This window comes from Staurois parvus, unplaced genomic scaffold (assembly GCF_062004578.1).
Source record: "Staurois parvus isolate SC_StPar_1 unplaced genomic scaffold, SC_StPar_1.0 ptg001021l, whole genome shotgun sequence".
NCBI classification, from domain to species: Eukaryota; Metazoa; Chordata; class Amphibia; order Anura; family Ranidae; genus Staurois; species Staurois parvus.
In genome coordinates, this window is record NW_028318817.1 from 107534 (window position 1) to 122500 (window position 14967).

Genomic DNA, 14967 nt, shown 5'->3' on the forward strand with positions numbered 1-14967 from the left:
CTCCCCCCACCCTCTACTCTCTACCCCCCACCCTGTACTCTCTACCCCCCTACCCTGTACTCTCTACCCCCCCACTCTGTACTCTCTACCCCCCACCCTGTACTCTCTTCCCCCCCATACTCTCTTTCCCCTCACCCTGTACTCTCTACCCCCCCCCCCCCCACCCTGTACTCTCTACCCCCCCCCATTCTGTACTCTCTACCCCCCGTACCCTGTACTCTCTACCCCCCACCCTGTACTCTCTACCCCATCTACCCTGTACTCTACCCCCCCACCCTGTACTCTCTACCCCCCTACCCTGTACTCTCTACCTCCACACCCTGTACTCTCTACCCCCCTACCCTGTACTCTCTACCCCCCACTCTGTACTCGCTACATCCCCCTACCCTGTACTCTGTACCCCCCCACTCTGTACTCGCTACATCCCCCCTACCCTGTACTCTCTACCCCCCATACCCTGTACTCTCTACCCTTCCTACCCTGTACTCTCTACCCCCCCACCTTGTACTTTCTACCCCCCCCCCGTGCTCTCAAACCCCCCCCACCCTGTACTCTCTACCCCCCCTAGCCTGTACTCTCTACCCCTCTCTAGTTACCTATTGGTTCCCTATGCATTAGATTGATTTGCCTGTTCATGGTAACAAGTTTTGGCACCGACTTAAAATCAGCTTTTCTTTGCAAGGACAACTGGAAGTGTCATTTCCTACACAGAAGAATGATGTATGCATTTAAAACACGTCTCTGCAACAGAATAAAATATAGCCCGTCGTCCCTGTTTTGGAAATGCTTCTGGGATTTAAGCTCTCTTAGCTGCCAAATGATTTGTAATTCTGTTCACAAAACCTTGAAGCGCAGCCAGGAGGGTGACACCATCATTTTATGACCGCAGCTCTGCAGTTTCACTTTCCTGAATGCAACTCACCCATTGGTTAGTGAATATAGCATCACAGCTATGGAGAGCTCCTCTCTGTATCCTATCCTTCCTATAGGCTGCTCAAGCAAGCTACACCCCCTTCCCTATTCTAGGATGACAGCACTGTGCAATGCAGGGCAATTTGATTGGCTCTCAGTGCAGGATCTCCAACTTTCCATCCATTTGCAGTTTTTGGGAACTTAAGGTGAACTTATACCTTGACCCCTTTTTGGGGGGGGGGGGACCCATTACACTCTCCCCTCCCCCAACACCGTGCATACGTGATCATAGAGGGGAGGTGTGCACAGCTTTGCGTCATCTGTGACCTCTCCAATATCTAACAACGTCTTTTGCACCTCTCATTCATATAATACTGTATATGTACTCACATTCAAGCAACACATTCATATTCAAACTGAAAAAATATGAAGAATTGTTTTTTTAAAAAAACACAATTTTAGCCCCGTTAACCCTTAGTGAACCACAATTCATTTTTTATGAAGTCCTCCCTTCTCTTCTTCCCTCTTTTTTTAATGATTAAAAAATATTTTGCCGGTTTGTTTTTTCACTGTTTGTATGTCAAGTTTTCTTTAATTTTACATGAACTAAATCATTTGTGTTTATACCGCCAAATTAAAGAAAAAAAAAGCTTCGTACGAGAAACATAATTCTAGCGCTTTTCAAAGGAAAATATTTGTAGTTAACTTATCCCTAATTATTTTTTAGCCCTAAAATTTGTTATTTTTATCAACTCCTTCATTCCCTTTATTTTTTGTTGTTTGTATATAAATGTATTCAATTTGTGTTAGTAGGGGCAGCACTGGGGCTAAATGGTTAGCACTTCCGCCTGGCAGTACTCGGGTTGTTGGTTCAAATTCCAACCAGGGCACCAGGGGCGGACTGACAACTCATGGGGCTCCCGGGCAATGGGGGATCATGGGGCCCCTGTGTCCTTGCCCAAACTCAAAAAAGCCTATGAAAAAGGTACCAGGGGCATCTCATGGGGCCCCCTACTGACCTCAGGCAGCACCCAAGTTTCCAAATGGTCAGTCCGCCCCTGCATGGCCCCACCTGCCTGGAGTTTACACATTGTGCCTGCGTGGGTTTCCTCCGGGTGCTCCAGTTTCCTCCCATATGCCAAAACATGCTGGGAGGTGAATTGTCTCCTGTCTAAATTGTCCCTAGTATGTGTATGTATGAATGTGAGTTAGGGACCTTAGATTGTACGCCCCTTGAGGGTTAGGGACTGATGTGAATGTACAATATATATGTAAAGCGCGGCGTAAATTGATGGCGATATATAAGTACCTGAAATAAATAGTTTTTGTAGGGCTGAATTAAAGAGCTGGGGGGAGGGGAGGGGGGATAGGCGGCTAATTAGGACCTTGTCCCAGCACTGCCTGTATGATAATCAGGTGACCAAAACGCTTTCAACCATTTCAAGGAACTCGGAGCTCATAAATCATCCCTCAATGACTCATAATGTGATTTTTATATTAGAGAGGGAGAAGAAGATAAAATGGGCACAGCGAGATATGAAATAAAGTGGAGGCTGGTAGCAGAAGGACCTATAGCAAAATTCTGAAGGGTGTTGGGGGAGGGGAGGGGGGGCTGTACATTTCAGCGTGCATTTTTTTTTACTTAAAGCTAAAAAATCCTCTTTTGGTAGCCCCCCTTCCCCCCATCCCATCTGGTGGGCTCTAATGTTGGTCTGGTATAGGGGCAGGGGCAGACTGACAACTCATGGGGCCCCCGGGCAATAGGGGATCATGGGGCCCCTGTGTCCTTGCCCAAACTCAAAAAAGCCTATGAAAAAGGTACCAGGGGCATCTCATGGGGCCCCCTACTGACCCCGGGCCCTCAGGCAGTGCCCGAGTTTCCAAATGGTCAGTCCGCCCCTGGTGTACACTTTAGATTTCTGTACCTTTAGGCTACGTTCACACTAGCGTTGTGTGCAGGCGGCAGAGAGGCGTTTGGGAAGCGTTTTTACCGCTTCCCAAACGCCTTGGACAATTCTGCACATTACAGCACATGGTGCTGTTCTAACGGGAGCGATAGCGTCGCAGCAAAACGGATGCCTCTGGTTGAGTCAGGAGGCGTTGAAGCCTCTTATTCTAGTCTATGGTGCCGCTCTGCAAACGCCCGGCCGGCGTTTGCGGCGCGGTTGTGCGTCATTTGCGAAGCGGTAACACCATTTAAACTTCATTATAGGCATTTGTGGGGAGTTTTTAACGCTCGGCAACCGCCTAGCAACCGCCGCTAAACCGCGCATGCGGCGTTTGCGGAGCGTTTGCTGAGCGTTAAAAAACGCTCTGCAAACGCCGGACCAACGCTTGCCAAACGCTATAGGGGCGTTTGGCAAGCGTTGGTAAAACAGTCAAGTGTGAACGAGCCCTTAGATGCTTAAAAGTAAATCCAGCAGCAGAACTGGCTGAGATGGGTGTGTAGGGGAGTCACAAGACCCTCTGCAGGTCAAATGGAAGGCATCCATCACATGGTTGGGCGGGGGGCCAGACCGCATCCTCGGTGATATGCTGATTTGGATTCTCTTGATTGCAGCCGGTGGCAAGCGTTGGGTGAAGGGGTGCCAGATCTCAGCCTGCCAAGTCCAAGGGCTCGGTGTCAGAGGACGGCTGCTGTCAGAAGAAAACGCTGCATCCATCGTTTCCTAACATGACTTGAGCAGGAAATCCATTTTTAATTAAACAGATTATGATTGGAATTGCGGAGGGGATAGGAGTGACAGGGGAGACAATACAGGCTGGCATTGCAGCAACTGCATTTCTTCTAGTGCAGGTTAGGAAAGGAGAGGAAAGAATCCGGGGAAGCTGCAAACTTTCCCTTTCTGTGCTTTTGCACACAAACTTTTAGAGATTTAAAAAAAAACACATTATTTTAATATGCCAAATAAGGGTGTTGAGCGTACAAACCTTCCAAATCAAAAACATTTCATCTGATACGAAATAAAAATCTATAGATCAGGGGGTCTCCAAACTTTCTAAACAAAGGGTCAGTGTACTGATCTTTAGACTTTAGGGGGGGGGGGGGCAAATGTTAATGTCAATGGGAAGAATAGTACCCTATCATTGGTAATAGCAGGAATAGTACCCCATCATTGGTGTTAGTGGGAGGAAGAGTGCCCCATCATTGGTGTCAGTGGGAGACATGGTGCCCCATCATTGGTGTCAGTTGGAGGAATAGTGCCCCATCATTGGTGTCAGTGGGAGGAATAGTGCCCCATCATTGGTATCAGTGGGAGGAATAGTGCCCCATCATTGGTGTCAGTGGGAGGAATAGTGCCCCATCATTGGTGTCAGTGGGAGGAATAGTGCCCCATCATTGGTGTCAGTTGGAGGAATAGTGCCCCATCATTGGTGCCTGTGGGAGGAATAGTGCCCCATCATTGGTGTCAGTGGGAGGAATAGTGCCCCATCATTGGTGTCAGTGGGAGGAATAGTGTCCCATCATTGGTGTCAGTGGGAGGAATAGTGCCCTATCATTGGTGTCAGTGGGAGACATAGTGCCCCATCATTGGTGTCAGTTGGAGGAATAGTGCCCCATCATTGGTGCCAGTGGGAGGAATAGTGCCCCATCATTGGTGTCAGTGGGAGGAATAGTGCCCCATCATTGGTGTCAGTGGGAGGAATAGTGCCCCATCATTGGTGTCAGTGAGAGACATAGTGCCCCATCATTGGTGTCAGTTAGAGGAATAGTGCCCCATCATTGGTGTCAGTGGGAGGAATAGTGCCCCATCATTGGTGTCAGTGGGAGGAATAGTGCCCCATCATTGGTGTCAGTGGGAGGAATAGTGCCCCATCATTGGTGTCAGTTGGAGGAATAGTGCCCCATCATTGGTGCCTGTGGGAGGAATAGTGTCCCATCATTGGTATCAGTGGGAGGAATAGTGCCCCATCATTGGTGTCAGTGGGAGGAATAGTGCCCCATCATTGGTGTCAGTGGGAGGAATAGTGCCCCATCATTGGTATCAGTGGGAGGAATAGTGCCCCATCATTGGTGTCAGTGGGAGGAATAGTGCCCCATCATTGGTGTCAGTGGGAGGAATAGTGCCCCGCCACTGTTGTCAGTAGGAAGAATAGTACTCTGCCATTGGTAGTGGGAGGAACAGTACCCCATTGTTAGTGTCAGTGGGAGCAAGAGTGCCTTGTATCAGTGATAGGAACTGCGGATAAAGGCTAGCAAAGGGCCGCATCAAGCCCCTGGGCCACAGTTTGGAGACCACTATAGACAGTAGCAGGATGCATTGGACCACCAACCTCCAACAGAGCTCACAGTCTGACGTCTCCAGCAACAATCAGACCAGCTCAGATCAGATTTGCTGGAGGCTAAGCAAAACAGAAGGGAGCAAGCCCACACAAGCCCAGAAGAAACATTTGAACTCAATGTAGCTTTGTGGGAATCAAGCCTAGGGCCCGAGCATACTCCATGCAGCTAGCATGTTGTATTGGGAATACATCCCAGGCACAGCTTGGAACCCATACAAACGCGGTGCAGATAATATTCTTTGTAGGACTCAAACACAGGATCCATATATACCCCATACAGCTAATATCCTATATGGGAATCCGCTCCAGGACCCATAAAGACTACATGCAGCTAGCATCCTTGGTGGGAATGAACCTTGGGACCCAGACAAATTCCATGCAGCTAACATCCTTGGTGGGAATGAACCTTGGGACCCAGGCAATTTCAATGCAGCTAACATCCTTGGTGGGAATGAACCTTGGGACCCTGACAAATTCCATGCGAATCGCATCTTTGGTGGGAATGAACCTTGGGACCCAGACAAATTCCATGCAGCTAGCATCCTTGGAGGGAATGAACCTTGGGACCCAGACAAATTCCATGCAGCTAGCATCCTTGGAGGGAATGAACCTTGGGACCCAGACAAATTCCATGCAGCTAGCATCCTTGGAGGGAATGAACCTTGGGACCCAGACAAATTCCATGCAGCTCGCATCTTTGGTGGGAATGAACCTTGGGACCCAGACAAATTCCATGCAGCTAGCATCCTTGGAGGGAATGAACCTTGGGACCCAGACAAATTCCATGCAGCTAGCATCCTTGGTGGGAATGAACCTTGGGATCCAGGCAAATTCCATGCAGCTAGCATCCTTGGTGGGAATGAACCTTGGGACCCAAAAAAATTCCATGCAGCTAGCATCCTTGGAGGGAATGAACCTTGGTACCCAGACAAATTCCATGCAGCTAGCATCCTTGGAGGGAATGAACCTTGGGACCCAGGCAAATTCCACGCAGCTAGCATCCTTGGTGGGAATGAACCTTGGAACCAGACAAATTCCATGCAGCTAGCATCCTCGATGGGAATGAACCTTGGTACCCAGAAAAATTCCATGCAGCTAGCATCCTCGATGTGAAGAATCAATCCCAGGACTCATACATTCTCCATATAGTTAGTATTGTTTTATAAATCCAAATGTGAAATCATGAAATAAAGGATTTTCCTGATTGTCTGCTTGAAGAGATTAAAAAAAAACCCCAAAACAACCGGATAGTCAAGTGATTAAAAAAACACTGGAAACCGCCAGTTTGTAAATGTGCGCATGCAACTTAAAAAGAGCAATTTCAGGCATCAAGTGAAATTGATCAGTTAATGGTCAAAGCTTTCCAAGAAACTGCAAAGAGAAAATCCACTGAAAGCACTTTAATCAGATTTCTATATAATCCGCAGCAGCAGATTCCAGAGAAGTTCCTCGCAGTGCGGCACTTCAGACCCAGCGCTGGACATTAGGCCACAAGGGTTAATTGAATTTCCCAACGAGCTTCAATGTAACCAGCAACTACGACCTGTACCTGAAAGTTAGGGGCATATGTAGCGAATGTGGAATTCAAGAAACATTCACTAGTAGTCAATCCAGGGGCGGACTGACAACTCATGGGGCAATAGGGGATCATGGGGCCCCTGTGTCCTTGCCTAAACTCAAAAAAGCCTATGAAAAAGGTACCAGGGGCATCTCATGGGGCCCCCTACTGACCCCGGGCCCTCGGGCAGTGCCCAAGTTTCCAAATGGTCAGTCCGCCCCTGAGTCAATCATTCACTTTCCGTTAAGCCATACTGACCACCTGCAGTGAATTTTTGGTGAATGCTTTATAAATACGCCACTTACGATATATATTCTTTCGCTTGAACCCATCCTTCCACCAAGCCGTAACATTTGGGGGTCTATTCATAAAATATTTGCACAGCCATTGCCCTAATGTGTCTAATATATTTATTTCCTATTACTAACAGCTCCATCTAGTGGCCTTAACATGGTATTTTCCTGACTAAGGTATTTCAGGAAAATACCACATTTTAGCAACTAGATGGAGCTGACCATCATGGGAATTTAACATATCAGAGATATTACGGTGACGATTCATGAGCAATTCGCACAGCAATTTTTTAAATAGACCCTAAGCCCTGGTTCACACTGATGAGGTTCGGAATTCACAGCGTTTTCTGTGCGAATTCCGCACCGCATCAGAATTGCACCCCGTCCATGCGCGCGTGTATGTTAACGACAACCCAATAGCGGTCCGCAAAACACGGTTGCGATGTGCAGAATCGGATCGCATAGGTGTGAATATCCATGCCGTCCGATTCTAATGTGGACCCAAAAAAGGATCCTGTGGTGCGATTAGATCCATACAAAATGTGCGTCTCCGATCGCACCGCACACAGATCGCATGTGATTTGCAGGGAATGCGGTGCGGTTCCTGTGCGAATCACATGCGATACACCGCTGCGCATATATGTGAACCCGGCCTCAAAGTATTTTCAATTTGTATCCAATCAGGCAGGTCCTTGTACTACCTAGTTGATAGTAGATCTAAAGCAGATTGTACATTCAGATTGCACAGTGTATGGTCACCTTAAAGCTGGCCATACAATAGTAGAAGTTCGAATGGAAGAAAATTTGCACAAGAAATTCTCGGTACGTTCGATGACTTGATAAAATGTCATTGGAAAGCGCGCCAAACATTTTGTTTGCTTTTAACATTCAATTTTGAAATGAATGGAATTTAACAAATGAAAGCCGCATTTACTGCTGGAAATGTGATCATTCCTGTTCCTTTCTCGTCGCTCTAGCTGAAAAGGAACGCCGATTTGACCCCGCTAAGGATTAGAAAATTGAACAAAGGTTCTCAAAATGTAAAAATTTGAACAAAATTCTGCTAGTCCTACTGTTAAGGCCCCGGGGCTCATCTAAGCTTCAAGAATGCTCCTCAGCCACATTTTTGTAAACGCGTTTAGGTGCATTTTGGCATGCCGAGCGCTTGGGTGTTCATTCATTTCATTGGCCGGAGTATTAATGTATTCTGGCCATTGAAATGAATAAAGGCTCAAGCGCTAAACGTGACTGGCGCTTAGATGCATTTAGACGCAATTTGGCGGTTTTCCCGGGTTTTTTTCCTGCCTCTAAACTCCAGCATACACCTGTGTGTGTATGGACACATAGGATAACATGGAGAGGAATTCAGAGGCAGAAAAAAAACGTCAAACGCATGTAAAAGTGACATTTATGAGCTCAAGTGTGCATGAGGCCTAAAAATAAGGCCCACGGAGACCAGCATATATGTGAACCCGGGCTCAGAGTTGATATAATAATGAGCAGGTAGGTTATGCAGTAAAGTGGAGGAGCTTGCAAGCTAGGGCCCCCTGTCCTCAGGGGCCCAGAGTCAGTTGTCGCCTCTGCTCTCCTTTGTAGTTATTTTGTAACAAAATATTATCGTAGATGTGTAAGTAATTAGGGATAGTATCAGGGGCGGACTGACAACTCATGGGACCCCCGGGCAATAGGGGATCATGGGGCCCCTGTGTCCTTGCCCAAACTCAAAAAAGCCTATGAAAAAGGTACCAGGGGCATCTCATGGGGTCCCCTACTGACCCCGGGCCTTCGGGCAGTGCCCGAGCTTCCAAATGGTCAGTCCGCCCCTGGATGGTAGCTTGGTTGGTGTTGGCGAACCTTCAAACTTCAGATGATCATTATATAAATAAGGGGAAACATTGGCACAAAGAACATTCCACCAAGTTATCCCTCAATATGAACTCCTCCACAGGGGGGTAATTACAGAACTCATCTTGTTCTTTTTCATCTTTTACAGTCACGCAACAGCCTTCAGCAAGGTGATGTGGATGGAGCGCTGAGACTGGGCCGAGTGGCCAAACTGCTGAGCATTGTGGCACTGGTGGGCGGAATCCTGATTATCACTGTGTCCTGCGTCATCAACTTTGGAAGTAAGTGACACAAAGAACATAATCATGCCTAGAAGAATGACATGAGGGGACAAGGAAAACACATTTCACAACAAATATATTGACAGGAGACAGATAGATAGATAGATAGATAGATAGATAGATAGATAGATAGATAGATAGATAGATAGACAGACAGATAGATAGATAGATAGATAGATAGATAGATAGATAGATAGATAGATAGACAGAAGATAGATAGATAGATAGATAGATAGATAGATAGATAGATAGATAGACAGACAGACAGACAGACAGATAGATAATAGATAGATGATAGATAGATAGATAGATAGATAGACAGAAGATAGATAGATAGATAGATGATAGATAGATAGATAGATAGATAGATAGATAGATAGATAGATAGATAATAGATAGATAGATAGATAGATAGATAGATAGATAGATAGACAGACAGATAGATAGATAGATAGATAGATAGATAGATAGATAGATAGATAGATAGATAGATAATAGATAGATAGATAGATAGATAGATAGATAATAGAGAGATTGATAGATAGATAGATAGATAGATAGATAGATAGATAGATAGATAGATAGATAATAGATAGATAGAAGATAGATAGATAGATAATAGATAGATAGATAATAAATAGATAGATATATAGATAGATAGATAGATAGATAGATAGATAGATAGATAGACAGAAGATAGATAGATAGATAGATAGATAGATAGATAGATAGATAGATAGATAGATAATAGATAGATAATAGATAGATGATAGATAGATAGATAGATAGATAGATAGATAATAGATAGATAGAAGATAGATAGATAGATAGATAGATAGATAGATAGATAGAAGATAGATAGATAGATAGATAATAGATAGATAGATAATAGATAGATAGATAGATAGATAGATAGATAGATAGTTAATAGATAGATAGATAGATAGATAATAGATAGATAGATAGATAGATAGATAGATAGATAGATAGATAGATAGATAGATAGATAATAGATAGATAGATAATAGATAGATAGATAGATAGATAGATAGATAGATAGATAGATAGTACTAGCCTTGTCAACACAGTCAGCACTGGCATATGAAAGGGGCCAGAGGTATCCCGGATGAGCCCCCATTTGTAGCACTACCCCCCAGAGGAATCACTGGATTTCTTGGGTTCCTATGCCTTGAACAAGTAATGATCTGTCCCATACCTGAACCCGAGTGACACCAACACACCTGAAATATTTAAAATGGGCTTTACTAAGAAGGCACAAGCCATAAAAAAAGCAAATTGGGTTTTCGATGCGGTCATCACTCTCATATGAAAGGGGTTAGAGGTATCCCGGACGAGCCCCATTTGTAGCACTACCCCCAGAGGAATCACTGGATTTCTTGGGTTCCTATGCCATGCACAAGTAATGATTTGTCCTATACCTGGACCTGATGACACTAACACACCTGCAAAGTTTAGAATGAGCTTTACTAAGAAGACAAAAGCCCTAAAAGAGGAAATTGGGTTGTCGGCACATTCATCACTCACATGTGAAAGGGGCCAGAGGTATCCCGGACAAGCCCCCATTTGTAGCACTTCCCCCAGAGAAATCATTGGGTTTCTTGGGTTCCTATGCCCTGCACAAATAATGATCTGCCCCATACTTGGACCCGAGTAATACTAACACACCTGCAAAGTTTAGAATGAGCTTTACTAAGAAGGAAAAATCCCTGAAAAAGGAAATTGGGTTGGATGGAAGTAATGAAGGCAGCTATCGCAGTAGAGACACAATGAATTCCAAATCACAATGCCATACACAGGAGAATAGCTTAATTAGAAATCGTAATCCCTGTCTGAGTCATCGGCAAATGAAATATACAACTAAAGTCCTGCTTGCACTGGGGCCCTTACAAAGGAATGCTGTCTCCCCACTGGGGAAGTCACATTGTAGGGATAGGGAGGGTACAGTCCCCTCCTGGCAGAACTCCTCAACAGCTAGGGGTCAGTAACAACAAAACACACAACAGTAGCTCATAGGTCTTTCAGCGCTCAGGTACTTTTTTAAAGTCTAACTGATCCCTGTGTGGTCCTGGATTGCTGTCCTGCTCAGGATGATTGTGAATTAGAACAAATAACAGCCCCATGAATGGATACAGGTAACAGAATACTGGAAGAACAAGAAAACTGGAATGGCAGTATACCTGAACAGTCCCACACAGGGACACAGTCTATGGTGAGCACAGCAGCCAACCACAGCGATAGCCCAGACACGGCCTTGGGGCTCTATAGCACGTTGAACACAGATGCAATATGGCAGCCAACTGACTCTCAGCACCAAAGTCCTTAGCCCAGGGTCTCTTGCAGGCAGCATGGCACAGCCACATGAGTTTGAAACTCTCTAGCACACAGCCTACCTCCGCCATGGACTATTGGTACATACAACTCAAAGCAGCTCACTGCAGTTCTTTCTCCCAGCATGCTTCTGGAATCCCGGCAGCATCATACAACAGGCAGCAGGCAGTCCTGGCAGCATGAGGGGACACCACCCCCTTCTTTCCCTGGACTCCGGCATACTCAGCCCAATCACTAGGCTGTTCAGTCCCTGTTGGACACTCCTTGGCCTAACTAGACCTCTTGGCTCTGACAAATCAGGTACCTCCTCAGGCCCCATTATCAGAGACAAGCTCAATCTTTGGCTGTGCAGCCAGTCGCAGTTCAACTTTGGCTTCCCTCTCCCTGTAGCTTCAAGTCCGATGCCAGGGAAGAGGCAACAGTCTGCATTGGGCTGCAATGAGAAGCTTAAAGGGGCTTCCGGGGTGCTACATTATCCCCCCCAACTGAAATTCTTTATTTTCCAAAGAACAAAAGTGTGTACACAGCTGAACAAATGTAACATTACACATAGAATCAAATAACATTTTCACAAATCAACCATTCCTATTTGGAAAAAGCAGACTCAATTCTAGAACCATCTCACAGAAGAGGTAGGGGACTTCCCACCATGATGTGTCAGGTAGAGGGCAGAGGGTGGAACTCACTGGTACAGCAGCTTAAGGCCCTTCAGTGGTGATAACGTCTTCAGAACATTTCTCTCTTGAATCTCCCATTGATTCCAAAGTAGGCTAGATCCATCATCCATAGTTCCCAACTGTCCCTAATTTCGAGGGACTGTCCCTCTTTTGGAACAAAGTCCCTCTGTCCCTCTTTCCTTCTCATTTGTCCCTCGTTTTTGTCTGATCTATATAGTTGTATAGAAAATGCACTATCTATCAAAAAGTGTGGTTCTAAACCTTTCATCCAATTTCTAAATTGCTGCAATTGTAAATTTTTAAAGCCAATATAAAGGAATAGTAATGGTCAAAACAATTACTTGTGGGTTTAACCAACATTTTGTGTATATATCACCTTTGAAGGGGCGTGAAAGGGGATGTGTCCTATGCCTAAATACTTTTGCTAATAGTTGAACCTCATTCCCATCTCAGAAAGTTGGGAGGTATGATAACCCTTTGCTCTATGGGTTCTGAGTCTTCCCTTGGGTCTGCAAAGTGCTTTTTCTGGTTGTAGCATTGTTGCAGTCTTCTTCTCCTGAACCAGACATTGATACATGGCTGCAGCATGGGGTACACACTCTCTGGCCAAGAATCATACCTGGAGGCAATGGGAGCTAACAGTCATTTCAGCAGAACCATGTTGGTTCCCACCATCAAAGTACTTCTTGTGGACACTTTCCAAAAGCACATAATGACATAATGGTGAGTGTGTCAGAGGTCCCTGGTTGTTCCAGGGACTAAGGCGTCAAACAGCAACTTGATCTATAGGTAACCATCACAAATGTACTTCTCTTCTCTGTTGCCTTGACTTGTTCATGCAATGTCCATCAAGCTGAATTTTTCTGTACACCACCGTGATGTGATCAAGCCCCAGGTCTTTCAACTTTCACAGAAGCAAATATTTCAGATGCTTGCTGTGGACGTTTCAAGTCAGCAAAGTCACTTGGCCACCTGAATCAAGGTGAACAGTAAATTCCTTCTACCTGAATGGGCATCATAGACGAGGAACTTTGGTAGACGCATTTCAAGGGGTAAGTCTGGCTAACTGAACTTGTACATTTCTTTTTCTATGGCATTCAAAGCAATGCTTCTAACAACGTATTGGAGATTGATGGACATCTTTCACCTGAATGATGAAGCTCAATATCGAAAGAGGTATCTTCAGTTGTCTCTTTGAGGTTTCAGGTGAAGCTCTACTTAAAGGTTCAGGCCTCCCCTTCTCTTCTCTCATGTCATGACTTGAATGGAGCTAGTTGAGGTGGTTTGATGACCATTAGGCTCTTTCATTTTGGTTTCTCAGAGTTTTCTCTGTGACTTTCTTGTAGTGGCCTCCACCTCCACAATTGTAGCAGATAACTGAGCCCTGCTGACTTTTTGAAAGGTGCAGCTTGTGAAGTCTCCCCAAGTTGCTCTGAGATTCTCACTCCTAGCAGGGTCACCATCTCCATCACTTCAGATACCTGTATCTTTACCATGGCTAGCATGGAATGGATGTCAGCTTTACTCATTCATCCAACACCGACTAACAGGTCCTGTTCTTCACCCAACCTGGTAGCAGTGACTGGATCCTTGTTGACTACTTGACTTGTCAATATGGTCATCATTGTGTGAAAGGTGCCAAAAGGTATCCTGGATGAGTGCCCCAAAAGGAGCTACTGAGTAGGTTGGTTCCTTCTGCCCTGCACCAGTGATGACCCAACCTATACCTGGACCCAAGTAAAACTGACACACCCGGAACTCTCAGAGTGGTCTTTATTAAGAAGGCAAAAGCCCTGGAAAAATAAATGTATGCAGTACAGCAGCCATGTGGCTTTTAGCAGCACATCCTTAGCCCAGCTTCAACTACAGGTAGGACGGCACAGCCACATGGTCGTCACAACTTACTAGCATAGATAGATAGATAGATCGATGGTAAATAGATAGATAGATAGATAGATAGATAGATAGATAGATAGATAGATCGATGGTAGATAGATGATAGATAGATCGATAGATAGATAGATAGATAGATAGATAGATAGATAGATAGATAGATAGAAGATAGATCGATGATAGATAGATAGATTGATGATAGATAGATAGATAGATAGATAGATAGATAGATAGATAGATAATAGATAGATAGATATATAGATAGATAGATAGATAGATAGATAGATAGATAATAGATAGATAGATAATAGATAGATAGATAGATAGATAGATAGATAATAGATAGATAGATAGATAGATAGATAATAGATAGATAGATAATAGATAGATAGATAGATAGATAGATAGATAGATAGATAGATAATAGATAGATAGATAGATAGATAGATAGATAATAGATAGATAGATAGATAATAGATAGATAGATAGATAGATAGATAGATAGATAGATAATAGATAGATAGATAGATAGATAGATAATAGATAGATAGATAGATAATAGATAGATAGATAGATAGATAGATAGATAGATAGATAGATAGATAGATAATAGATAGATAGATAGATAGATAGATAGATAGATAATAGATAATAGATAGATAGATAGATAGATAGTTAGATGATAGATAGATAGATAATAGATAGATAATAGATAGATAGATAGATAGATAGATAGATAGATAGATAGATAATAGATAGATAGATAGATAGATAATAGATAGATAGATAGATAGATAATAGATAGATAGATAGATAGATAGATAGATAGATAGATAGATAGATAGATAATAGATAGATAGATAGATAGATAGATA

At 44.2% G+C, this 14967-nt stretch overlaps 1 protein-coding gene across 1 annotated transcript in view; it reads left to right on the plus strand.

Moving 5' to 3' along the window:
• Window positions 1-14967, plus strand: part of LOC149441158 (proline-rich transmembrane protein 2-like) — a 54936-nt gene that overhangs the window by 16321 nt on the left and 23648 nt on the right. The window contains exon 3 of the mRNA XM_089657680.1: window positions 9041-9173. Within this exon, the coding sequence (XP_089513806.1) occupies window positions 9041-9173 (133 nt within the window). The remainder of the gene's footprint in view (window positions 1-9040; window positions 9174-14967) is intronic.